Source organism: Mustela nigripes, chromosome 3 (assembly GCF_022355385.1).
Source record: "Mustela nigripes isolate SB6536 chromosome 3, MUSNIG.SB6536, whole genome shotgun sequence".
NCBI lineage: Eukaryota > Metazoa > Chordata > Mammalia > Carnivora > Mustelidae > Mustela > Mustela nigripes.
In genome coordinates, this window is record NC_081559.1 from 35,982,547 (window position 1) to 36,009,934 (window position 27,388).

At 39.7% G+C, this 27,388-nt stretch overlaps 1 protein-coding gene across 2 annotated transcripts; it reads left to right on the forward strand.

Annotated features, from left to right (window-relative positions):
* Positions 1-1,454: 1,454 nt before the first annotated feature.
* Positions 1,455-5,086, forward strand: CCL20 (C-C motif chemokine ligand 20). 2 transcript variants are annotated; one of them, XM_059392702.1, is made up of 4 exons: positions 1,455-1,600; positions 2,704-2,818; positions 3,620-3,697; positions 4,571-5,086. In XM_059392702.1, the coding sequence occupies exons 1-4, from the start codon at positions 1,522-1,524 to the stop codon at positions 4,590-4,592; spliced, it is 294 nt and encodes a 97-aa protein (XP_059248685.1). In that variant the 5' UTR covers positions 1,455-1,521; the 3' UTR covers positions 4,593-5,086. The 2 variants fall into 2 exon arrangements, with proteins under 2 accessions (XP_059248685.1, XP_059248686.1); XM_059392703.1 differs by having other exon boundaries at positions 2,707-2,818; positions 4,571-5,085.
* The last annotated feature ends 22,302 nt before the right edge of the window (positions 5,087-27,388 follow it).

A 27,388-nucleotide genomic window follows, 5' to 3' on the forward strand; every position in this document is an offset into this window, starting at 1 on the left:
GTATCCTCCTGATGGATTGATCCTTTACAATTATGGAGCTCCCTCTTTATCTCTAGTAACATTTTTTAGTTTAACATCTGCTTTGCCAGATATAGAAACTCCAGTTTTCTTTTGTGTACTGCTTACATGGTATATCTTTTTTTGACCTATTTACTTTCGACATATCTGTGTTTAGTGAATAGTTTTTGTTTAATGATTTCAATGTTTTTAAGTTATTTATTTATTTATTTATTAAAAAAATTTTTTTTAAAGATTTTATTTATTTATTTGACAGACAGATCACAAGTAGGCAGAGAGGCAGACAGAGAGAGAGGAGGAGGCAGGCTCCCTGCTGAGCAGAGAGCCCTTTGCGGGGCTTGATCTCAGGACCCTGAGATCATGACCTGAACTGAAGGCAGAAGCTTTAACCCACTGAGCCACCCAGGCACCCCTAAGTTTATTTTTTTAGTAAATCATACACTATAAGTCATTCTTTTTCTTTATGTACAGTTCTAGGAATTTTAACATATGTGTAGTTATGTGTAACCATGCCTATGATAGGATAGAAAGAATTACATTATCTCTAGAACTCCCCTCTTGCAAACCTAATTCCTAGCATAGAATGATATTCTCCTTTGTGGTGAGTTCTCATTATACCATCATAGGTTAGGGATTCATATTACATTACGATCATTATCACTATTATTTGACCATGATTTTGCTGATTGTCTTTTTTCTTCAACTCTTCTGAGGCTTTGTGTTGTGCTATGTAATTACCTCAGCACGCAGAGTTAAGGGCAGGTGGGGATTATTTTCTGGGCCACAATATTGATTAGAGTCATTCAAATGTAGAAGATTCTTAGAAGAATTGACATGACATCAAGATGAAGCTGAGGCTTGAGTCTTATTTGAGGGCTAGTATTTTCCACCAACATTGGGAACACTACTATAACATTGTCATATTACCTAATCTGAATGGTAGCCTAGAAATTCCAGGTCTTTGGTGATAGCTGAGCAATTATAAATGCATCCCTAAGTATGCCTGGCATCCTGTCTCATCTTCCTGCTCCCAGTTGACTCTGGAAAGCAAATAGAGTGTAACAATAGAGTCCTGTAATGTTCCTGTGTAGGGCTGACCTTTGCATCCTTGTTAATCCTTGTCCTCTCTTTTCAGAGACAAGAGATTAAAACTGCGTGAAACCCTTTTCTGAGTCACAGGGATAGGCTGCTTTCCCTCTTTGAAAACCCAAAGGATTTAACAGGATTTTCCCCTTCTCAAACTCCATCCCCCTTACCCTGACCTTAACAGCTTCCCAACGTTAGGGAAAGGCAGGAAATTTTCCCTGTGGTTTTTCTTTGTGACGACATGATGGGACAGGTTGATCAATGGGGGAAAACCCATGTCAGAACACGCCTTCTGTGTACATTCCCAATATTTGCTATAAGAAGGGCCATCCCAGACCCAGGCTGCTATCAGAACCTAGCATTACTCCCAGAGCACTCGGTACTCAGCATTGAGAAGATCTATTCTTTGAGCTGAAAATGATGTGCAGTAGCAAGAATTTGCTCCTGGCTACTTTGATGTCAGTGCTGCTACTCCACCTCTGCAGCAAGTCAGAAGGTAAGTATCAGTCTTTCTGCTGACACAGGAGGAAGAACTGTTTTCATTCTCCTTGAAACCTTGAGCTCCCCTGGGGGTCCCCAAGGAAAGGGAGCCTGTAAGAAAGTCTTGAGAAGTGATGGGAGTTGTCACTCATTGGTGAGTGAGGAGGGAACGGTTACCGCTGCTGATCATGCTTTTTTTTTTTTTCCCCAGCAGATATTTGGGGTGTCTGGGTTCTTAGAGACCCCCAAGCTCCACAACAGGACTAAGGTGTTATTTTGGGGAGTGATATAAATTGTGTTATATTACCAGTGAATGGGGTCATTCTGAAATGTAGGAAACACTCCCAATCTTCCGACTTTTTCATCTCCCACCCAAATAGTTTAAGTTCAAAACTCATTCTTTAGAGACAAATTACGGCGTCTGACTTCTCCATCCTTACATAGCTTTGGGCCCCTTCGTGTCAACTTAGAGATAATTTATCCCTTACCTTACAACAGGTTATAATTTAACCTGGGGGAGTGTCTGAGTATTGCTTTATGACTGTGAGAGTACATCCCTTTTAGCAACAGGTGCATTCCTGAAAATGCACGTGTTGAACTTTTATGACCAAAATATTTCCATAATATCACAATTTCAAAGTGCTTTTGAAACTCCTATAAATTGCATTTTTCTTTGTAACTTCTTATCATTCCCCTTCTCTCAATGCTCGGAGCTAAGTAATAAATTAAAAGCTCCATATTTATTCATTTTCTGAATGTGGAAGGTTCTATGTAAGAGTTTCTTCAAGTGGGAGATAGTCATATTCTTGAATGATTATAATGAACTTAAATGAAACACTATCAGTTTGTGTTTCTCACTAGAGATATTCCTTTTGTTAGAAGTCACAGGCTTCTAAACTGTATTATTAAACCAAAATCACCCAGCAAATAAGTTCCTTCCCTCTTTTTTTTTTTTTTTAAGAGAGCTGGAAACTACATTAAGTCATATCTCAAAGACATTGCAACTGTTTCTCTAAATAGTTTCTTTACCATATACAACTACAACTTTGAGTAGTTCCATAATACCAACTACAGAATAAACTCAATCATGTTTACTCAATACCTTTAATTTCTTTTCAGCAGCAAGCAACTTTGATTGCTGTCTTCGATATACAGAACATATCCTTCATCCAAAATATATTGTGGGCTTCACACAGCAATTGGCCAATGAAGCTTGTGACATCAATGCTGTCATGTAAGTTATTCAATTGTGTCAGGAGTATGTGGGAATTTCAAATTAAAAAAAAATTTTTTTTTGCCTTTCTGGAATTTCAGAAATAACTAATGTGGCAATGCTATATGTATTCCAAAGTTTAAATAGGACTAGAATAAGGCAGAAGTTTAGTATTTCTTTTTTTCTTTTTTTCTTTTTTTAAAGAACAGAGTTGAGGGTCAAATCACTTTTTTTTAAAATTTTTTTTTCTTAAAGATTTTATTTATTTATTTGACAGAGAGAAATCACAAGTAGATGGAGAGGCAGGCAGAGAGAGAGAGGGAAGCAGGCTCTCTGCTGAGCAGAGAGCCCGATGCGGGACTCGATCCCAGGACTCTGAGATCATGACCTGAGCCGAAGGCAGCGGCTTAACCCCACTGAGCCACCCAGGCGCCCCTCAAATCACTTTTTAAGATACATTTATAAACTACTTACATGCCATCTCAGGAAAACATGGGAGACATAAATTTTAAAATGAACATCTTCTACCAGAGAATGGTTGGGGCTGTAAGTAAAAACTCAAGAGTTATTATGCTTTCACATGTAATAATCTTGATCCATATAGGATATTATACTTCAGAGTGGTATAGGTTATTGGTTGGATATACACGTATTTTGTGTAACCACCAGCATTTTTTTTGTTGTTGTTTCACCTCTGAAACAAATAAAATGCTAAATGGGTAGAGCAGTCCGTTGGAATACAAAATTTCTATTGCATGTTCTGTGAAATAGCAATTCAAAACTCTTTAAGCACAAATCAAATTTTCTGTGTTTTTTTTTAAGCTTTTACACAAAGAAAAAATTGGCTGTGTGTGCAGATCCAAAGAGGAACTGGGTGAAAAAGGCTGTGCAAATCCTCAGGTATGGGATATTTACTATCAGACTCTCTTCAAATGTCGGGGCAAAGGTCATGTGCAGAGTGGTGGATCATAGGCTTGCTGGGACCTTTTAACCTAAACACTATAGCAATTTATTTATTTAGTTTATTTTTAAAGATTTATTTATTTATTTTAGAGAGAAAAGAATGGGGGGAGGAGAGAGAATCTTGAGCAGACACTGTGCTGAGCCCGGAGCCCAATGCGGGGCTTGATCTTACCACCCTGAAATCACGACCTGAGCAGAACTCCAGAGTTGGTTGCTTAACCAACTGAGCCACCCCAGTGCCCCAGCAGCATAGAATTTTAAAGGGGAAATTTGAGTTGGACCATGAAAACAAAAATTCATTTTTTCCACTTACACATCATTTTTATCTTTTTTTAAATTCAGTGATTTTTCCATGATGTATAAGAGTCTCCTATGCATTAGATAGGTGCTAGCAGCTTGACTTTTTTTTTTTTTTTACAAAGATGACTCCTATGTATATAATTCACAAACTACATGACATTTTGTTAAAAACTGAAAAATAAAGAGTCAAAAAGAGATCAATGGTTGTGATTTACAGTGGTGTTACATTTTATTTTATAAATATGAACAGAAGTCACCTAACACAAAGGCGCCATAGACACTGAATTTAAAGACGCAACCCAAGCATTGAGTCTTGTATCTGTCATTAGCTAGCTGAGTTATGTTGGGCAAGGCCCTTCCTCTCTGAACCTTGATTTCTCCCTCTAGACTCTTGAGCTGCTGACATCCTGAGATGAGATTAGGAAACAAGAGGCAATCTTTAGGTACAAAATCTATTCCTCCCAGCCAGTCACCCTGTCATTTAGTTTTTTCTTCTTTTTCTCTTTACAGCCACAGAGTCAAGAAGATGTAAAACAGATGCTCTCTGGAATGGAATTGGACAGAGCCTATGAACAAAAAGAATCTAGCAGGAGTTGGCTGTTGAGAGTGTAGCACATACCTGATTTGTGCTTCATTGGACTTGTCCAATTAATGAAGTTGATACATATTGCATCACAGTTTGCTTTGTTAAGCATCACATTAGAACCAAACTCTATTTTATTTTATTTATATATATATATATCTATATGTGTCTTTTTGTGTGTGTTTTTACTATTTAATACTAATTTTCTATAAGCTATTTGGTTTAGTACGAGGTATAATGTTATGTTCAGAGAAATGAGGTTATATGGACTTTCTTGTAAGCAGCAAGCTCTTTGTAAAAAACTATTTAACATTTTTCTTCTACATTGTTTTGTTTCCAGAACTGTTGTAATTATCCTGTAAAAAAGAAAAATTATGATAAAAATTAATATTGAAAATTAAAGAATGAACTAAAATTGTTTGTTAATAGAGTTATATAGCACTTCTAAAATATAAATTAAACATTTAAAAAATATTTAAGGGGATAGTAAATCTAAAAATTGGAGGGGAGGGTCATATTTCTCCATTCACTTCTGCCTGGTTGTTCCCCTTTCCCTGTTCCTCATGGTCCTGGTTTTTATTCTATATGATTTATAATGGAAAGGGTCTTTTTTTTTTTTTTTTTTTTTTTTTAGATTCAAAGTCATCCAAACCAAAAATTAGAAAATCCATAGCTCCATTAGAAATCCATGGTTACATGCTTATCAATATAAAATTTTTCAAAATAAAGAGTACCTATATACTTTGTGACTTCAGGGACATAATAGCCACAGAGAAAATGTCTTCAGAAATTCTTTTGTCCATCCATCATGGTCACTAGCAAGGGACCTAGGAATGGGCATCTCAGCACAGAAACATTCTTCTATTTCATAAGTCCTCTGGAGTCATCCTTAAGCAGTTTCCAAAAAGAAAATGACAAAGCAGAGGGTTCTAGGAACTGATTGCCTCACTAAGTGGAGAAGATACTTGAGGTATGTGAAACTTAGCAAGAACCCAGACAAAAGATGAAAGGGTCCTCAACCAAGGGAGTCACGATCACAGTGTTCAAGTAGCAAAGTCTGTAACTTGAAACAGCACTCAGGACTGTCTGTCTTAGACTCCAAAGACCATGAAGGATCACTGGAGGCAGGCACACTGATGATATGATGCCAAATCCAGACACACAAACCCATAAAGCAGGGCAATGGTGGGTCATTGGTACAGAGCCAAGAGCTGCAAATGGCCCATTTAGCCTGGAAGTTGTCTCTCTGCCCAGGAGTAAGAACACTGAGTCATCAGGGAAAGTATGCTCAATATCCTGTTTGTTTATTCATCAAACATGGGTTTAGTACCTATTATGTGCCAGGTACTGAGCCAAGTGAAGCTTGCAATACCAATACCACGTCCTGACGTGGTCTTTGCTCCCAGATAATTAGGGCTGAGCAGTGAGGTTAGAGGGAGGGGACAAGAAAATCAGCTCTTACCACGCATGGTGTAAGCACTTGGATAACGAGAGTCACAGAGTTCTGTAGGTCATCAGCAGTGAGGGCTTCCAGAAGGGAAGAACTTTTGGTTGAATCATATTAAATAGCCAGTATTCGATGTTCTTGAACTATAGGGGTGGCAATTATGTATGGTTCCATATTTGAGGTGAGGTTTAAGTGGCCAGTAGGAGCCACCCAGTTGGAGAAGCAGGAAATGTTTGGAAATATCTAGGGACATATTTTAGTTCTCATAATGTCTGAAGGTGGGATACTATGGGTATTTAGTGGGTGGGAGGCAGGGATGCCAATCTATTGGAATGCACAGGATAGCCCTGCACAATGAAGAATTGCCCCATCCAAAATGTCAACCACGCCACCAATTTGGCAAACTGGATGAAGTGGAAAGTATGTAAGGAGTGAGGATGGGGTGGAGTAAGTTACAGGTGAAGTGAAACTGTTACCTCAACCAAGTCTAGTGGTTTGAACTTGAACATGGGAACACTGGGGAACTTGTGAAAAAGTCCAAGCAGGGGCAAAGGGATGTGGGGAAGAAAATAGAAGTAGATGTAGCAGGGAGACCAGCAGCAAGTAAGGTGAAAAATGATGGGAATTCAGTGAAAATCAGAGTAGAAAGACAGATATATAAATAAATCTTTTTTTCCCCAATTATATTATACTTTATTTTATTTTTTCAGTGTTCCAAGATTCATTGTTTATGCACCAAACCCAGTCCTCCATGCAATACGTGCCCTCCTTAATACCCATCACCAGGCTCACCCAACCGCCCACCACCCTCCCTTCCAAAACCCTCGATTCGTTTCTCAGAGTCCACAGTCTTTCATGGTTGATCTCCCCCTCAAATTTCTTTAAAAAAAGAAATCCAAAAAGCAAAAGCAGAGAATCATACAAAGACCACCCCCTACCTTGCACCCAGCTTCATTCACACAGCTTCAGCCAACCAATGCCATCTTGTTCCACCTATAACACCCACCTCATTTCTTCCCATTTATATACCCCCTGAGTGACTTTGAAGCAATTCCCACATACCAAAGTACTCGGTCTATAATATTTAATTAAAATGCAAGAACACTTTCATTATCACAGATTTAAATTGATTCCCTAATATCACCAAATAACCACTGTTAAAATATCCCTGTTTGAAAAAAAAAAATCCAGTTTATTTCCCCCAAGAGTTTTTTTTAAATTTATTTATATATATATTTGCAGTTGAATTTGTTTGAATGAAAATCCAGATAAGGTCTAGACATTGCATTTGTTTGCTTTGTTTCTTTTTACTTCTAATGTATGTTTCTTAACCCCTCACCTTTGCGATTTATGTTTTGGAGAAATAAGGACCTGTATTCTGTAGTTTCTCATCTTCTGGGTCTTGCTGAATTTGCATTTGTATGCTGAGATTTTGTCTGTTCCCTAACTCTGAGTTACAAATAGAGGCTGCATTGAAGCTTCATTTGAGGAAGGGACGTTTTACAAGTGACATTGTGCCACCTTGGCATAAAGTTGCCTAAACTGTTATCAGCAACAGATATAGAGGGGGAGACTGTGGGCTTGGGCCCAAGCCTTCAAAGAATGTGAAGAATTGATTAAGACCTTCACCTGACAGCTGGAGGGTGGTGTGTATGGGCTAATGACATGCACGTATTTCAAAGAGGGTGATGGGGAAGGGGGCAGTAGGAATAGAGAAGCTCCATCGTTGAAGCATGGGAAGGCTATTTTCCATCTGCTTCTGACCTTGTGCTTGTTTTGAGAAGGCCCTAGGGGCAGTGATATTCTTGCCATAGACTCAGGTTTCAAGTGAGGAAAGGAGCTAGGGGAGGGAAAGATGGAAGGACAGAAAATAGTTGCCAGAAGAAGCCAAAGGGTGACATCACGGAGATGAGCTGGAGGCACTTAAGAGTACTGGAGTGGGAACATGAGATGTGTGAGAAAGGACAGATGAATGCAAGGGTTTAGGCTGGGGTCCCCGTCATGACATCAGTAATATCTAAGCCTCTGTGCTAGTATCACCTGCTAAGATCACTGATGTATTATCTCATTTAAACACAATGTATGTCCTATTTTTGTGTCCATTTTGAGGATAGAGAAACTGAGGGTCAAAGGAATTAAGGATTTACCCAGTGTCATACAGTCTTGCGAAATACTGTGGAATCAGTTGATCTCACATTCTGCCCAGACATTAAGGCATAAAGGTGTTTCTGTGTGAGTGAAGACACATATGTGGTATTTGATGCTTCTTCTTCTTCTTCTTCTTTTTTTTTTTTTTTTTTTAAAGAGTTATTTATTTATTTTGGAGGGCAGAGGGAAAGGGAGAGGACGTTCTCAAGCAGTGATATGGGACTTGATTTTCCAACCCTGAGATCAAGACATGAGCCAAAATCAGGAGTCCAATGCTCAATTGCCTGAGCCACTCAGGCACCCATGCCCTGCCCCCCGGGAGTGTGTTTGACAGTTTTTAAAGCTGTGCTTTTTCTTTCTTATTAGACAGTTCTTTGTCATCATTCCAGCGACTTCCTGGCTTCCACATGGTAGGTGTGATCTCTGGTTCAGAAGCTGTGTTTCACTACTTGAAGGAATTCCATTTCTAAGGTCTCCACCCTCAAGGTTCCCTGGGCAGAGTTTGCCCTCACCACCTGCATCTTCCTGCCACCACCACACCACTCGGCTGGGCTCTGGACCTTGTCTGGGCCTGCCTCGGCCTGCCTCACTCCCTCCTTCAGTCTACAAATCAGCTTGACAAAGTTCAGATGTGAAACCTGCCTGCTCGTGAGGTGAGTCAGCCCAGGTGGCAATGTCAGCACAGTGAAGAATTGTTTTCCACTTTACAACAAAGTGGGGTAAAAATATTGTCTCCTAAAAACCAAACTAGAAACCTCCAACGACATGGAGTGACCAGGATTGGCCGGGCTGCCCCCTCTCTGAGCGTGGCTGCCTCTCTTTTTGCTCCCTAATTCCATTTTCTGACACCTGCTTTGCTTTAATCTCATGCATGCCTCGAATTTCTTGGTTCCTACCTTTTCTTTCAATCTGTCAGTAGGTTTCAATTCTTGGCCCGACCAACCAAAACCTCTGATGGGTCAGTCCCCTTTCTGGCCACCTGATCTAGGTTGGTCTTCCTACTTATTTCATAGCAGCATATAAGTTGTTGGGGCTTCTGTTTTTGCATTTCTAAAGTGGGTAATTCTGGCACCTGCCCTATAGGGTTCTTATAAGGATTAAATGAATTTATTCTTGGAACCATTCTCAGCACCTCATAGACACCTACATATTATCATTCCCGCCACTGGCACTAACTGTAAATATTTATTCGTTTATGTACCAGTTAGCTGGTTTCTTGAGCATCTTTTGCTATTGTAATAGATGCTCATTACTTCACAGATTTCCTTCTACTTGCTCACTTCTGCATCTCCAACACCTAAAACAGTGACTGCCTAGAGGGGATTCTCAATAAATATTCTAGTGAAATTATAATACTAATCAGACATGTGTTCACGGGACGTGTGCATATAGACAAAGAAAATCTGCAAGAAGAGAAATATATTTATTGTATGATCTTGTGTGATAAAATATATATATATATGCATATTCATAGAAGAAAATGAAAAGAGAAACACCAATCTGATTATTTTTCTTAATTCTAGGCTTTGAAATAAGGGATAAATTTTGTTTTTTTCTTAACATTTCTTTTTATATTTGAAAAATTCTCCACCAGGAAATATCTGGACTTACTTAAAAATAGAAATAGATACATTATTTTATGTCATACTTGTTAAGAGTAGAAGTTTCTAGAGATTCTGCTTTATTAGGTCCTGAGTGAGGTCCAAGAATCTCTATTTCTACAAGTGCCCAGTGGATTCTCACTATCGAGTGAATTTGGTTCCTGGAAAAACTCCATGAGGGAATGGATCTGTGGAGGTTAGGGTCAGCCCAGAGAACTATCTTTTTTTTTTTTTTTTTTTTTTTTTAAGATTTATTTATTTATTAGAGAGAGAAAGAGAGGAGGCGCATGCAGGGGGAGGGGCAGAGGAAGAGGGAGAGAGAATTCTAGGCAGACTCTATGCTGAGCACAGAGCCTGATATGGGGCTCAATGAGCTGAAACAGAGTCAGTTACTCAACCAACTGCGCCATCCAGACACCCCTGGAGGAGGCCTATTTTCAAAGGGTCTCTAAACTGGGAGGTTGATTAAGGAAAAGTTGATAAAAGCAAGAAAATTTTTGTTTTCTTCCCTAAGGGCTGGCCTTATTCATCTGAAGGAAATGAGTGAGCTTTATCTCCCTACACAGTGGGATCAGGTCACTCCCTGCTTCGAGGTGGTACCCTGTGGGGCATGTGTGCCACATTGGACCTGTCTACCATGGGGAACCTGGATTGCATGATCAGCAGGAGGTGAGACTGGCAATGGAGCCCGGGTCAGGTTGGTCCCCAAACCCACACCATTAGAGCTACCAAAGAGAATGAGACCATCAGATTATTGGTAGCATTCCAAGCATATGTATCATATCCAGAAAACTAGGACCCTGTTCACACTCTATCCCAGAGCTCAGCAGAGTGCCTGTCACATTCTAGGTTCCCAGGAAATACCTGTCAAGTCAATAAGTGATTATGAATCATTTCATAATTTACAACATACTCATTTACAACACTATAAATCTGTGATTTTCTTTAATGTTGAGTCTTTAATTTTCAGAGAATTCAATGCAGTTGATACCCAAAAGAGGGATAAGAAATGACAAAGAATTTGGGCACCTCTGTGGTCTTCCTCTGTCCTCAGCTCTTCTGGTGACCTCCATGTCAGTATCAGAGTCGGAATATTGGAAGCAGACAAGTGTCCATTTTCAGTTATTTCAAAGGCTCTCAAAGGCGATGTGGGAGACTTGCTCCTCCGCCTTTACTATTAATTTAAGTTCATTGTACACATACCCATGATCACGTGTCTTTTTAAAAAATCACTGATTTCTGCAATGTTTCTGCTTTTTGTTTTGCTCTGTTTTCTTGTCCATCTTCAGTCAACTCTCCAACTGCTTAGGTTGGAGCTGGATCCACAGAAGACAAGTTTAGTATCTCAAGGTGAGACCCTAGGAAAAACTAAAGAATGATTCTGTAGGGAAGTGGATATAAATTGTCATTTAATTGAAAAGAGGCCTGAATGAATTGCTCTTTGCTTAAGGTCACAACTGAGTAAAAGATGAAAGTAAAGGCCTCTGAGGTCACTTTCTAAAAAATGTCATTATTTTTAAGTTGTGCCTTCCACTCTAGGTCCCTGTTTTAAAATAATCATCTTTAGGGGCACCTGGGTGGCTTATTCAGTCAAGCTTCTGCCTTCAGCTCAGGTCATGTTCCCAGAGTCCTGGGATGGAGTCCTGTGGAGGGTTCCTTGCTCAGTGGGGTGTCTGTTTCTCTCTTTCCTTCTACTGCTCTGCCCCTCCTCCTGTACTCCCCCCAACCCTCGCTAATGATCTCTCTCTCTAGAAAATTTAAAAAAAAACTTAAAAAAAAAAAGAAAAATAGTAATCTTTAAGATTGCTTCTAATCTTATATCTTGTAATCCCATGAATCTGTAATGGATTACTTTTGAGATCCTGTTTTGGTATATTAACAATATCTGAAATGTGCTTTCAGCTAACAAAAATATTTTTTAAGAGCTTGGTAGTGTATCATATACAATTATTAAATTTACTTTACATTCTGAGGAGCACCTTGCTGGCTCAGTCAGTAAAACATATGACTCTTGACCTTGCCATTGTGAGTTCAAGCCCTATGTGTATTTAAAAGTAAATTTTTTTTTAAAGTTTACATTCTGTAAAGTAAAATGTGGATTTGTAAGTCACAGTTTAACCTGAGCATTTCTTTTATTGCATGGTTTTGAAAGAAGTTATTTCATTCTTTCTGCAAAGCTAGCTGTTCCTAACAGAGAGAGTTCCTGCTAGGCTGATAAACTCCTGAAGAGAATAATGTAATCCATAGGACAGGAAACTTTGGAAATACCAAAATGTTAGCATGGGGGTTCTTGGAATAGCTGGAACATTGACCTCATGATGTCTATAAGCCTTTACACCTTAAAATCCTACATACCTGGCCCTGGATTTCCATGTTAGGCAGGTTGCGTCATGATTACCTGGAGAGATTTAAAAAATAGATTGTAGGCTCTTTCTAGAGAGATTCTTACACTATGGGGTGGAGTCTGGGAATCTTTTTTTTTTGCTCTCAAGTGTACAATGTGGTTTGATGTTCCAGATTTTGGAATTCCTGCCCAAAGGTAAATTCCTGTTATTTCAAAATATCTTGTATTTTAGGGTGCATATTTCTCAGATCCAGAAAACTTTATCAGTCCGCATTCAGTGTGGATAAAAACCACTACAAGTATTTTGATCAAAAAAAGTTGTAATACAGGAAATCAGGTCTTAGAACATTATTGGAAGGGCAGACAGAAATGCATTCCAAGTTGGGTCTCCAGGAATAAATTGAGAACCAGAAGGAATTGACCCACCATGAGATTCGAGAACATCAATTGAAGTCACCTGCTGCTGGTAAAGTGGACCTTTAGACTATCTAGAACATGGAAAGTAGGCACCCAGGGCTGCAATCCAGGTAACAGGAAGCCTCACCAAGGAGCACCAGTAACTTGTTACCCTTGAAGCTAGAGATGGATGTGGAATGCTAGCAGAGGCTCGCAAACCTCATGATTTCATCACTTTGCGGGAGAATACAAACCAGAAAAGGGCAATGTGAAAGTGAACCTGGCTTAGTTCTACATTCCAAATCTTGACCTACTACATCTATTAGGTTGATCCTGTCACACCCAGCATACTAGCTGTAAGGGCTTTGGAAAATGTGGCTTTAGCTTTCCAGCCTCTCTGATTATGAGAAGGAGGGTAGAGGGGAGGCTGAGGGGGTCCATCTCCAACAGCCAGCATACCCGAAAAACACATGGCTTGTACGGAGACCATTTCTGTAATGTAGAGCGAGGTCGCTGGTCTAACCATCATGGGGAATATAGATGGGAAGATGTCAGGAGGCGTGGAAGGGAACTTGGGATTTGACTCTGAACCGCTGAAGGGTGAATAACAACATTTGATTTTTTTTGGCTGCAGGGGAGTAGGATAGGGTAGTGGAGAGCAGGACCAGATGCCAGGGACACTGTGTTGCTCACTGTGGTTGGAATCATGGGCTTTGTTGAGCATATTCAATAATATCATTTTAAATATATTTGGTTTGATACTATCTTATTTTAAATTATACTCTCTATTATGAGTTTTAAAAGATGATTTCATTCATTACAATTCCTTCCTTTTGTTAACATTTTTATTATAAAAATTTTCAGATATACAGAAAAATTGAAAGGCTAGTAGGAACACCATGTACTGAATAACGAGTTTTGACACCTACAAACATTTTGCCATATTGTTCTCTTGCTCTGTTTCGATCTCTGTCTTCTCTCTCTTTCTCTGAATTATTGATTTGAATTATTCAACGGAAGTTGCAGATACTGTGCTCTTCGTACCATAAGAATTTAACAGGCATCTCCTAAAACAGTGAAATTCCCCTCCCTCATCAATAGGTCAATTAGCACCCCTAAAAAAATTAGCAATCATTTTATAATATATCTAATGCCTAGTCCGTATTATACTTCCACCAAATTGTGCTCCACAGATTTTTTTTTTTTTTTTGGCTGTTTTTTTCTTTCAAATTAGTTTCCAACAAAGATTCACACGTTGTGCTTGCTGACATATCTTCCGACCAAGTATTTATGTCAGACCTGCTCCATTTATTTTTTTTAAATCATATTGTTTGAAGGATTGTTTCATAAAATGGCACATTCTGCATTTGACGATTGCTTCTTTTAATTTCACTGTCTTTTTTAATTCTCTGTCCTCCATATTCCCTTTAGATCAGGAGTGAAGTCTAAGAGCTGATCAGATTCAGGTAAAATTTTCTGCCCTGATTTCATAGGTGAGGTTAATGTCACGTGCTTCCCTTCACAATGCACACAATGCCAGTTAGTCCACAATTAGTGATGCTAATTTGGTCACTTGGCTCAGATGGTGACAGACATCTCTCTCTTATAAAGGAGGTATCTCTTTGTAAAGAGTAGGCAGTTTGTGAAGTGACACTTCTGATTCATGTCATGTCAGTATCCCCAGTGTAATTTACAGAGTAGTTTTACATCCAGTGATGATCCTTCATGAATTATTTCTTTGGTGGTTGTAATTCTCCCATTATTCCTTCTATATTTTTGGCTGGAATTCCTCTGTGAAGAAGAGCTATTCCTCAGCACTTTGGGAAGATTTTCCTAAAAAGGTATTAATATCCAGAATAATGTTTTGGTATGATAGATAACTGTCAGTAGTGTGGATGTTTATTTATTCAATGTGTCTCAATCATTTAGTATTTTTGGATCCCATAGTCCTAAAATTTGGCCCCTGTGTGTTTTATATGCACCCACTGATCTTTGAACATTCCCTACTTTCAGCACAAGATGTCCCAGGCATTTTTTGCACTTTCTCTCCCTCAAAACTGGAATCTGCTATTTCTCCAAGAACTCATAGTTAAGTCTGGGCATATAGGAGGAGTCTATAGAAAGCACGATCTTTGTTCTAAGGTACTGATTGTCACGAGGTGCCCTGCTTTGAACATCTCCCAGGGGAAAAGAACCAGGGAATATATTTCTAAAAATATATGAGTTCCCATTGAGATTTTCAATTAAGTATTACATTTTGCCATTGTAATTAATATTACAGAGTTTTTACTTAACTTCTTGGATTTTAGTTTTGGTCTCTCTTTTTGCATTGTCACTCTTGGCTCCTGATAATGACAGCATATTTACTTGCTTTATCTTACAGTATATATGAAATAGTTTCAAAATAGTAGCAGTGTTGTTATTAACAATAAAACCAATAAAGGGAAATTTGTATTTTTTTTAGGTCTATATAGAATATATCCTACTAAGTTTACATAGACTGCTATGTTCAAAATCACTTCAAATAAATATTTTCTTCTGTGTTGTTATCAATTTGACAAACGATTAAGTGCATTGTTTCCTCTTCCCTTTTTTTTTTTGATTTCTTTCTCAAACATTTTATTATAAGGTTCTTCAAACACGTAGAAAAGTTGAAACAATTGTACCGTGAACACCCATATACCCACTAACTAGATATCATGATTAACATTTAACACTATTTGTCCGTCTCCATCCATTAATCTGACATATTTTGATGCATTTAAAATAACTTGCAGGCATTAGTACACTCCACTCCCAACCATTTCAGTCTGCATATCAAGAACTATGGTTTGATATTTGTTTCCACTACTCCAATTCTTTAAGCCAACTTACATAAAACAAAATGCACAAATCTTAGGGGTGCCTGGGGTGGCTCAGTGGGTTAAGCCTCTGCTTTGGCTCAGGTCATGGTCTCAGGGTCCTGGGATTGAGCCCCTCATCGGGCTCTCTGCTCGACAGGGAGCCTGCTTCCCCCACTCTCTGCCTGCCTCTCTGCCTACTTGTGATCTCTCTCTCTCTGTCAAATAAAAAAAAATCTTTTTAAAAAATGCACAAATCTTAAATGTATCATTCCATGGGTTTTGACAAATGGATACGTTTAAAGAATCTAAACTGTGATCAAGTTGTATTCTCTTCTGTGTTTAATTTGTTTTACTTTGAAAAGTTTTGAGATTCTTCCATATTGAAGTATGTATTAATACTGTATTTATTTTTTTATTACTGAGTAATATTCCTTTGTATAGATACACCACATTTGTTCATTCAATTTCCCTATTGATGGACATCTAAGCTGTTCCCGGTGTGGAGTTTTTACAAAGAAAGCTTCTATGAATATTCTTGTAAAGTTTTTTAGTGGGCATACATTTTCATTTATCTTGGATAAGATAAGTAGGAGTGGAATTCTGGATCAGAGGCTAAATGTTTATTAACTTTATAAGAAACTACCATATTTTTTTCTGAAATGGTTGTAACATTTTAAAATGCCACCAACCATGTAGGAGACTTCCACAACCTTGTCAGTCTTTAATGTTGTTATAAGTTATTCCAGTAATTGTGCAGTGGATTTTGTTATCCTGGTATAGTTTCATATTTTGAGTTTGTAAATATTATGATCTTATCTTGATTTTATTTATTATTTGTTTGACAGACAGAGATCACAAGCAGGTAGAGAGGCAGGCAGAGAGAGAGGGGGAAGCAGGCTCCCTGCGGAGTAGAGAGCTCAATGCGGGGCTCTATCCCAGGACCCTGAAATCATGACCTGAACTGAAGGCAGAGGCTTAACCCACTGAGCCACGCAGGGGCCCCCTTATCCTGATTTTTAAAAAGGTTTTATTTTTTTATTAATTTTGGGGCTTCAGTATCAATTCATCACAGAAACTAAAGTCTGTGTGTGATTTTAGGTATTACTTAATTTAACACCTTTTAAAAGTATAGAAAATGAGGAGTAGGGAGCTTGTCCAAGTATATACCAAGAAGCTTCTAGAATGTGTACTATGAGATTTCCATCCCAGTGCTTTCTTTTCTGCAATGCCCCTCCCATTTGACCATGTGCTTTCCCCCTTAGTGATGACATCACCTTCTTGCAAAAAGTTGCTTGTTCTTGACTTTAAGAAAACAGTCTGGTTTAAGAAAACAGTATGGTTGGCCATGAGGACAAACGTGATCATTTTGCGTTACGCTTTGATCTCTTTTTTGTCCCATTGACTCTTAACTATAATCCAGTAAGAAGGATGTGTTCATCAATTAAGAGGAAACTTGATGAAGTAGGAGGGGCAAATAATGGGACAGGTAGAAGTCTTGAGAGTCTTTCTTTTCACGTATCTCAAACATCATTTTCTGAGAGTGGTACAGCAATTCACAAATCAACTTTTTAAAAAATTTATTTATTTGAGAGAGACAGAGAGACAGAGACAGAGAGTGAGCATAAGCAGTGGGAGCAGCTGAGGGAGAGGGAGAAGCAGATGCCCCACTAAGATGAGAGCCTGATGTGGCTGGATCCCAGGACCCGGGGATCATGACCTGAGACAAAGGCAGATGCTTAACTGACTGAGCCACCCTGACCCCCCTCCTACCAACTCTTGAGGAAGATCTGCAGTTACTTCTCTGCTAGACATGTACTTAACATTCAACTTGAAGAATATTTTCAAACCCTTATTGTCCAATAGAGGAGATATTAAAAGTGGGAGAGATTTGAAAATGAGAATTTTAAACTGGCTTCTCATAGATGCCCTAACCAAAAATCATTTAAAAAATTATAGAGCATTAACTCATGCATTCAGTTAACATCTAAATTAAAGGAGACATTTGTTTTTAAACGGGGAAATTTTTACTAGCAATACTTCACGGGCATTAAAATGAAATCCCTGAACATACGTTTATGATGGCAATTCTTTAACATGTGAAACTTCACTCCATCTCACTTCTACCACCTCTCCAGTATTTGATCTCCAGAGAAGTATGAAGACACAGTGTCAGGTCTGGTCCCATGTGTCTCCATTTGCATCTTTTAATTAAAAAAACCAGTCCAAAAAGACTTGTACTATATGTTGGCTAGTTGAATTAAAAAAAAAACACAACAAAAAACCTTGTGATTGTAGAAAATGTACTGGTGGGCATCTATTAATTGACAGGAAGGATGGGAGCTTCAGGAGGGGCCTCATGATATAGGTAGAAACAAACTCTTCTGTTTGCATCTTGCCTCAAGTGGTAGCAGAACTCCACAGAAAGTCCCTGGAAAGCCCAGATCTCTTGATCCCAGAACTGCTGGAATGGAAAGGCGGGATGGAAAGGCCCCTCCTGAGCTCAGGAATGTGGAGACTCAGTGGGTGCTGCCAGTCCTTTATCTTAGGGCTAACGGCACTGGCATGGGATGTGTACCACAGCTTGCTTCCACCTGCTCAGCACAAAGGCTTATACAAGCTTCATCCCATCTACCAGCAGTATCAGTGGAGCAAAGCTTGTTACATGTCAAAGAAAATAAATTATCAGAGTAGGTGTCATCTGTGCACACTTGACCCAAGTTCTCCTAAGGTAGATCCTTGGAAAATTTTCAGACACAGAATAAGTCTGTAATGAATCATGAGCATAAGGGAATTTTATGAATTAATACATGCATGGGAACATATTCTATAAACCAGTCATTTGGGTAGCTCGGGGCATTGAGAGATGAAAAATGCCCATCCTTGCCCATCAGATGGGTAAAGAAGGCGCGGCTCTGAATCAAAAAGAATTCCCATAGATGGCCAGTGGGAATGTAAACTGTTACCACCTCTTGGGAAGATAGTTTGGTATTTCCTACCAAAGCTGAGCCCAAGTATGCTCCGTGACTCAGCAGTTCTTTCTCATTCCTGACCTGGAGAAATGCAGGCACACATGTGCCAGGCTTCTTGTCCAAGAATGTTTTCAGCAACCGTGTTTACAGTAGCTCCAGATGGGTTCACCGACTTTATAATGAATAAATTGTGGAATGTCTCATGGGACTGAAATCTGGAGAGCAGGGAAAATAAGCAAGCTACACCTAAACACCATAGTCTGAAATCTTAAACACCGCCTGAATGCAAGAAAGAAGACAAAAGAGAGAGATCTGCGTGTTCCTTCCATGGGAGTGATCCCATTTCTATAAAATTCGAAATCAGGAAAAATGAAACTTTGTTGTTTAAGGAGGCATAGACAGGTGGTAAAACTCTAATGAAGTGTGAGGGAGTGATTAGCATTTAGGGCAAGAATAACAGTTATTTTCAGGAGGGAGGAAGCCATGTGTGTGTGTGACACAAAAGGATACATCAAGTTTGGGGGAGTACAGACCCAGGTTTTTAAAAAATAATTATTCAATATATTGTATATTTGTTTTGTGCATTCTTTTCATGTTGTTATATCTGACATTTCTTCTTTTTCAGAGAGAGAGAGAAAAAAAAGTATGAGCGAGGGAGGGGCAGAGGGAGAAGCAGGGAGCCCGATGTGGGGCTCTATCCCAGTACCCTGAGATCATAACCCAAGCTGAGGGCAGATGCTCAACTGACTGAGTCACTCAGGCGCCCCATACCTTTTTTAAAGATTTTTAAAATACATTAAAAAAAAAAACAGGTCAATTTATAATCTCACCTTGAATTTTTATTGATAAGGAGGTTAAATTCATGAGGTAATAGAAGCAGAGATGACATTTGACTAACCAGGCTAGGAAAGTTGGGAGAAGTTGTGTTGGAAGAGCAGCAGAAGATACTTAGAGAAAAGAAGAAACATTGTAGACAGAATAAGACTGCTCCAGGAGGGTAAGTGATGGGCCAGCACCCCAGGTTTGTGGGTGAGAGCATAAGAAGGGCTGGTAAGGCAGGTCAGAGGCCAGATGTCCTGCTTGTGTTCAGGAGATTTATTGGAGTTTTTTTTTTTTTTTTTTTTTTTTTTTGAAGCAAGGACATTCTTGTTATGAAGCAAGAACAGAAAGACCTAAAAAAAGAGGAAACTTTTTAAATGAAAACTTAGAAGGGAAAATGATACAAAGGAGATAAAAGGAGAAAAGAAGGTAGGGAATGAGTCAGGAGGAAATTTGAGGGAAAGTATTTGAAAGGAATAAAATCTAAAGGTATAAGGAATGCCTACGGTGAGAGACGGGAGGGTTGATAAGCCTGATTTGTTCTCAGATGCAGGAAGGGGAAGAAAGACACATGAAAGAGAATTGAGAAACCAAGTTTTAACAGAAAAGAAGAGAAATTGATCAGACATGGCTAATGGGAATGAGAAAATTAAAAGGAGCAAAAATAAAATGAGGCTTATTTTTTAAAAGAACAAACATTTATAGGAAATCAAGGGGGCTCATATTTCAACGATCAACAAAACCAAGTAATGGAAAAACCTTTAGAAAAAAAAAAAAAGCAAGAATGGTCACAAAAATCTGCTTAATTTACTCCTTTGTAGATGCTGAAGGAAACCATCAGGCAAATGGGACCAAAAATATGAGTCATGACACTAGAGAAAATATAGAAGGAAAAAAGAATGAAAGTGGTTAGATTTTTCTAAGTTTCTAGTGTCCTTACTTCTTACTTTGCTAAGAAAAAAAGGAAAAAGGAGACAGAAAAGAAGAAAAATGAAATACATCACAAAGCCAACCATTTGAGGTCACTCCAAGTCATTAAAACCAGAGGGAATGGGGATCGTCATCACCGTTGGGAGGAGGATGGGAAAATCATGAGTTCACTTTTCCTGGGGGCATGACACTCCTTCAACTGGAAAGGCAAGTTCCACTCAAGTTAAAGGAGCAGCTAGGAAGTGACCTCACAAAAATCTTCCTCTGCTCTAGGGTAATTTATGCCTTTCATGATTTAACTCAGTCTACCACATCTTGACCTAGTTGAAAAGTGGGTCAGACTAGTTTTCTTTTTTTTAAGCGGAAGCCTAAAAAACCACCCTCCCTTCAACAAATTCATATTTTGCACTATTTAACATTTTTTTACATTTCTAACTTTTTGGAGATGCTCATTAAAACTGCTGGAGCCAGTCACAGACCCTAGACTCTGAAACCGTAGAGAATTGGAAAGAAACTGGAAATTCACAAGATAGTAAGAGGACTTATTCACAGACCCTCCTGGCGTGGCCCTGGTGTTAACTTAGAAGACATTCAACTTTCTGATGTGACATTTCTCCTTTTCTGAGTGATCTTGGAAGTGCCAATTAACCCCATTTGGGCTCAGAGATTTCTATGAGGGGCTGAAGGAAGACTGTGTGAGGGGGGTTAGGGAATTGAGGAGAAGTGAGTGAGAAGTGAGGAGAAGTGAGTCTATAGAGTAAGTTGGGGGCAGGGACTCCCAGGCAACATGAAGGAGTTTATGAGGACTATAAAGATTGGTAATATGTTCAGATTTGTTACTTGAAACAGGTTAGAAGGGACCAGAGCCTCTGGAAGAATGATGGGGAAGAAACTGGTCTGAGTGTAGGTCTAGTGTAGGAAGCTGCTTACTGATGAATTTTCATCTTGACCCGGACCATAAACTCCCCTGGGAGCATGAATATCCACTCATTTTCCCATCTGCCTGGTTGAAACGGGTATGATCACCCAAGGAAGGTTGCCAGATAAAATAGAGGCCAACCACTTAATTTCGAATTTTGGATAAGCAACCTATTTTAGCATTATTATGTTCCATGCAATATTTGGAGAATACTTACACTAAAAATATTATGTGCTGTTTATCTGATATTCAAAATTAATAATAACATTTTGTATTTTTCTGTGCTAAATCTGACCACCGTATCTCCAAGGCAGTCTTGGGAGTCTCAAATAGAAGAATGTAGAGCCAAAACATGAAAGGAGCCCATGTCTCTGAATCAAAGCTGGCATGAGGCCTGCCTTGATTTCAGGACTCTGGCTTTCACAACAGTAAGGAAGTAAATTTATGTTTTAAGTCACCGGGGTGTGGTAATTAGTTACAGGGATTAATACGTAGCCTAACACTCTGGAACTACTGAAACTCTTTTCCTCTGTTTTTCTTCCTTTTCTGCCTTCCTTGTCTACCCCTTAGACACAGAGAATGCCAGCACTGGGAGTATATTAGTGGTAATGGAACTAATTTACTTGTTTTCAGATGAGGAAACTGAGGACATGAGGACCATTTAATTCACTTGGAGAGTAGCTCTCAGTGTTCTTTCCTCCATGCTCTCTACACAATCTCATATATTTCTTGTCCTCTTCCTCTTCATCTCATGGTCTCCCTCTTCCAAAATCTTTCCAGTCTTCCTGTTTCTAGCCCCCATTTTTTTCTCCATCCATCCATCCATCCATCCATCCATGCATCCATCCATGCATCCATCCATGCATCCATCCATGCACCCACCCATTCATCCCTCCATCATTTATCCAACATATTCTTCCCAATTTTTGTTCATTATTTATTCCAAAGGAGCGCTGTTCAGATTCACTAGTCCTCACCTACTCCTCCCCCAAATTTAATCATTTTGTCCCTCCTTCATTATGGTGTGTCACTAGTTTTGGATCGATTTGGGTAAAGAAATTTCCTTTTTTAAAAATGCAGTATCTCAAGGGAGCCTGGGTGGCTTAAATGTCTGAGTCTTGATTTGGGCTTAGGTCATGATCTCAGGGTCATGGGAATCAAGCTCTGTGCTGGGCTCCCTGCTCAGCAGGGATTCTGCTTGAGATTCTCTCTAATTCCTCTCTTTCTTCCTCCTTGTCCCCCTGCCTGCTCACAGGCTCTCTGTCTCTCTCAAATAAATGAATAAATCTTTAAAAAATAAAATGAAAATGCAGTATCTCTAGTTTGTTTGTCAGGTTTCCATAGGCAAAAACCATCTGGGACACTTGTTAAGAGCCCCACCCCACACCCACTATTTGTATATTGTTTCAGGGCTCTGTATACTTTGTATACTTGAATACTATTTAAATACTTTGAAGAGCACTTTGTAGAAACCACTGGTTTCCCAGACTCTGGGATTTCACAGATTGGTCTTAAAAAAAAAAAAAAAAAGTGGGGGATTCACAGTGAAGGGGTGTTGACTGTCAGAGTTACCAAGTCTTTATTTTTCAAAACAAAATCATTAGACTAATGACCAAGTAAAAAGGCTGTAATTTCATTTTATAAAGGATATTTTCACATCATAAATATGGGAAGAATAATTTCAGAGTAATGGAAACTCATCTTAAGAAAGCACAAGAAGTAAAGTTCTGTGGATACCTAAATGTCTCTTTGAAGATAAAATATATGACAGCATGTAGGTACAAAAAAATAAAGAACAACACAGCAGTTTATTTTACTTGGAGTGTATTTTTCTTTTATACAAGCTTGTCAATTTGCACATTTATATTTGAAGTGGTGTGAAATGAGGTGACAATATCCTACTTCTTCCTGGACTTAATGTTTATCAGTTATTGCTGAAAATCTGTTCTCAGATGCATATGTTGACAGAAATAGAAACAACTTTCTTCAGGCGATCTCTCTCCATCTAAAATATCCTGGATTCATGGCTCCAGTCATTTCTCCTGATTTTTCATATTCTCAGTGATGAAAGCAGCTCTGCTTGATGATTTGCCATATTGGGAAAGAAAGAGCCAGAGTCTCCAGGGGTCCCTCCCATCCTGGTGACCCCTTCCACCTAGGGCTGGCCACCAGGGAGCTGAATGCAAGCTTCTGGGTCCCCATATAGGTCTGGACAGGGGAAAACCTCTTCCCCAACAGAAACCACATCTTGGACTTCTGTTTGGGAGCTAACCTTTCTTTATGACATTTCGAAATCTGTGGAAACTTTTTTGGCCAGTGGTTCTCCAGAGTGTATAAGAATCGCCTCTACAGTTTTAGAAATATTCAGGCACTTGGTTCCACTTCAGACCTATGGGATCAAAAATTTTGGAAAGGATATGTTTGACATATGGTTTTGTTTTGCTGTTGATTTTTAAACTGCAGAATGATCTGGTGCCCATTCTAATTAAGGAGCTTACTATATGCATCCATGATTCTCACTGATGCCCATAAGTATGTTTACTTAGGGAGCAATGCCTGAGCCATACCTCAGAGCACTCATATCAGAATATCCGGTGCAGGAGGGAGCCTGGGCATCCATAGATTTTAAGAGCTTTCCAGATTATTCTAATTTGCTGCCAGAGTTGAGAACAACAGGGGAAAAATGCTTGTATCCACATAATTTTGCATACCATTTCATGAGCCCAATATTAAGGAACTCCACACATGACACATGTAGATGATAGCCAGCTACTCCTTATTGTGATTTTATAAATCATGTGGGCTTTTTTAGGAGGCAGAACCAGAGTAAGCCTTGTAATAGAAGTTAACGCGTTCTGAATACTTCCCGAGTGCCCAGTCCTGTTCTAGGGGTTTACATGTATTCCTACATCTCCCAAGGATGCCAGTAGGTTGGCACTATTGTTTTCCTTGTTTTACAAGAGAGAGGATGAAGGTTAATTCTGTTGCCTGGATTCACGCAGCTGAGTCATGAGGCAGTGTGGCTCCACACTTGCCCTCTTCTCCAGAAGGCTCTGAGGAGGAGGATGTTCGGCAGGGAAAAAGTTGGGGGGTGGCAGATGGTTAAAGAGGGCAATGATTGTAAAGGCTTGTAACACCTTGGCAATGAGCGCGCGTCCAGGGGACCCCTTGTGAAGGGCCGATGTGGAAGGGAGAGAAGGTGGGAGCATCCCTGGTGGGAAAGAGAATTGGTGCATGAAGTCAGCAGAGGCTGAGACAAAGACAAATGTCCTTACTCTGTTTGGATAATTTCCCTGAGCTTTGCGCCCACAGAAGGGGAAGGAAACCATTATGCAGTGTAAGGCATGCAAACTAGACTGCTCTCCATGGTGAACTGTTCCTATTACCCCGTGGCTGCCCAAAGAAAGTCATCTGAATTAACGGTACAGCATCAGACTTGGGGTCTCTAGAATGAGGGAGGTGGCAGCCCCTTTCCTTTGTGTTGTTTACACCATGTGCAGAGAATGAGCCATACTTGGAAAAGGAGAAGAGAAGAGGGTATGAGGAACCAGCAGGGTTTCACGGTGACCTTGAAGGGCACAGAGCGCCAGCTGCTGTGGGATGTCTTGAAGAAGATTGATTAGTTCCTCTGAATCTGGTTTCCAGGACTGGACTGCAGGCGGATACAGACTACGGGTTTATCCCATTAGAACAAAGCTATCTCTGACCGCCTTGAGAAGTGAATTACTTATTCCTGGAAAGAACCAAGGTAGGCTGAACCATGCCTGGGAATGGGGGTACCTTTCAAGGTCTTTGCAAGTGACCTTCTGTGATGATTCCTGATCCTCATTTAACTGGTGAACAACAGTTTATTGTCCTTGGGCTTGACATGAGGGATGCGGTGGTGACCCTCAGACTGGGCAAGTAGAGAGGAAAGAACATGGACAGTTTCATGCCTGTACGCATGATCACTTGCTCCCAAGACCTAGAATTCAGATTCAGATTAATTCGCACGATGTTTCCTTTTATATTTTAGAGGCAACCTCTCCCCCTCTTTCCCTTTCCCTCTTCCTCTCTCTTTGTTCATGTGTCCTATGTATTTCCCTTCTTCTTGGCCTATTTTTAATGCCTCCTCTTTCCTTGTCATTAACCATCTGTCTCTGTGACTTTTCTCTCTCTTTTGTCCCCTATTCTTCCCTTTACCTCCTTCTTATCACCCACTAATAAATGGGTGAAATTAGTACCCATATTAAACAATACTTAAGCATTATATTTATATGGGCATATATAAAAATATCTGCTCATCATTTTTATATTTTCAGTTACATTAGAAGGATTGAAATATTGAAATAAAAGAGAAAATAGATTTCTTCTCTCCTCTCAGCCAATTCTCAAAGGTGAACTTCCTGTCTCCGCCTTGCGTATGGGAAGTACCGAGCAGGTTACACTATCAATATATCACGTATTCTATGTTTTGTTCCTCAACAGTGAATGGCTTTCTTGTTCTGCTGTGGTTGATCAGGTACCCACATTTCTAAAACAATAACATAGGTAGGACAGAAAGTCCTTAAAGCTAACTTCACCTCATTGTTTCAAAAGTGGTGGTTTCCACGGTGAAGAAAGGCAGTTTGAATTTTTGTTCTTTTCACCTGTGGAGGTTAACACTGTGAGTGAATTCTGAGAGCAAGCATTTCAAATAGTTCTGCTTTAACATGAAAATGGAGAGCACATAACAACATATTTTAGGAACTTTCACTTGGAAAGGACTAAAAAAAGATCACTCTCGGCAATTGCTACATATTAAATAGCACTTTCTGCTCCAACAGAGAAATAAATCAAGATGGTAGAGGAAGTAGGGGGTCACATGAGAACCCAGTTCTACCATCAGTAACTACTTAACGAACATATCTGGTTGAGGCCGAGACGTAGTCCAGAAGTTTTAATGGGAAATTAGGCCTGTGTTCTAAAGGGGGCTTTTGCCCAGATAACTTTCTACCTCTAAAAAGAAAATCAGACTGCTATAATCTTTCCCCTGGCTCTATGCCCTGTTAGATAATATCACAAATTCTTTGCTTACCGTTCCTATAATGTTACACATTTTTTACTCATTATATTTCTGGAAAAGATATAACCAGCTGCCAAACTGCCAAACAGATCTGTCAGTTGTTAAGGGATGAGGAACCACACTCGGTGATGTGTGCCAGGTACTATATTCGGTGGTTTACACTCATGATCTCACTTATTTCTCACGACAATCCTTCCAGGGAGGGGTTAGCATTATACACACGGGATGCTGAGGCTGAGCTCTGGGAAAGTCAGGTCTGGGGAGTCAAGCAGGGATTCAAGCTCCCAGTCCTGTGGCTCTAACAGCTCTCTGATCTTTCTATTGCAGCAGAGAACAGAGCCCTTGTCAGAGTTTAAACACCCTTTCCCCCATTCTTTTTGAAAGAGGGCTAGGGTGGTGCGGTCACATAGGAAATGTGTCCTAGAAGGATGTCTGGGAGATGCAGTCTTGGTTTCCAGAACAGCCTCCAGTTTGCAGTAAGGCCTGATTCAACCCAAGGGGTTTGGAATGGACTAGAAGGAGCCTGTAGCCAATGCTTTGCCATAGACCACACTTTTGGCTACTCAACACCCACAAATACCCTTCTTCCCGCACGTAAACTTTCAAACCACAGCACAGCAACAAAAAATGCCCTCATTGTTGTCGTGAGACCATTCCCCAAAATGGAGAAGCCCTCCCCACAATGTTACCCAGCATCACCAATCATCTCTGGGTGATGTCTTTCATCTTTCAGTTCAGGCTCAGCCTCTGTTGCTTTACTATAACCCACCAGCAACATTACAACCAAGCCCTCTGTAAAATAGTCGGAAAAGGGAGGGAGGAGGAAGCTACGACACAGCAGGGAGGGCAGGAGCCCTCTGCCTGCCGCAGTGCTCATTTCTGCAACCGATCCTGTGGCTTTGTTCATTATTTGTTATTTCTACCTTTCTAACTCCACTTCCAGTTCTGGGCTCCCTTTGCCTCCAGCCAGCCCCTAGGTTAGGTTTCTTTATTCAAGCAGGAACTGAAACTTCATTCTTGAAGGGCATAGATCTTAGGGAGGTCCTGGTTATATGGGTTCTCATGGTCATCCATTGACTTTTACCACCTGACGAGGTGTGGTATAGAGAATTTCCACAGGGCTGCTTGGTTAGCAGAATGTTCTCCCATTGTTTGACTGACTTAACAGGAACTCCATTTCCCCTTGATAGCCAATGGGGCAACCCTCTTTTTCTTTGACCTGTTTATCCAGGGACACAAGGAACCCAAAAGGGTCAGAAGGCAGTTCTTGGCCATAGTTTTCCAT

Bases quoted from the DNA above. Each gene is read 5' to 3' on its own strand.
- CCL20 (XM_059392702.1), top strand. From the start codon at position 1,522: ATGATGTGCAGTAGCAAGAATTTGCTCCTGGCTACTTTGATGTCAGTG. The intron at 1,601-2,703 runs GTAAGTATCAGT...ATTTCTTTTCAG, and splicing joins CCTCTGCAGCAAGTCAGAAG to CAGCAAGCAACTTTGATTGC. The intron at 2,819-3,619 runs GTAAGTTATTCA...TTTTTTTTTAAG, and splicing joins TGTGACATCAATGCTGTCAT to CTTTTACACAAAGAAAAAAT.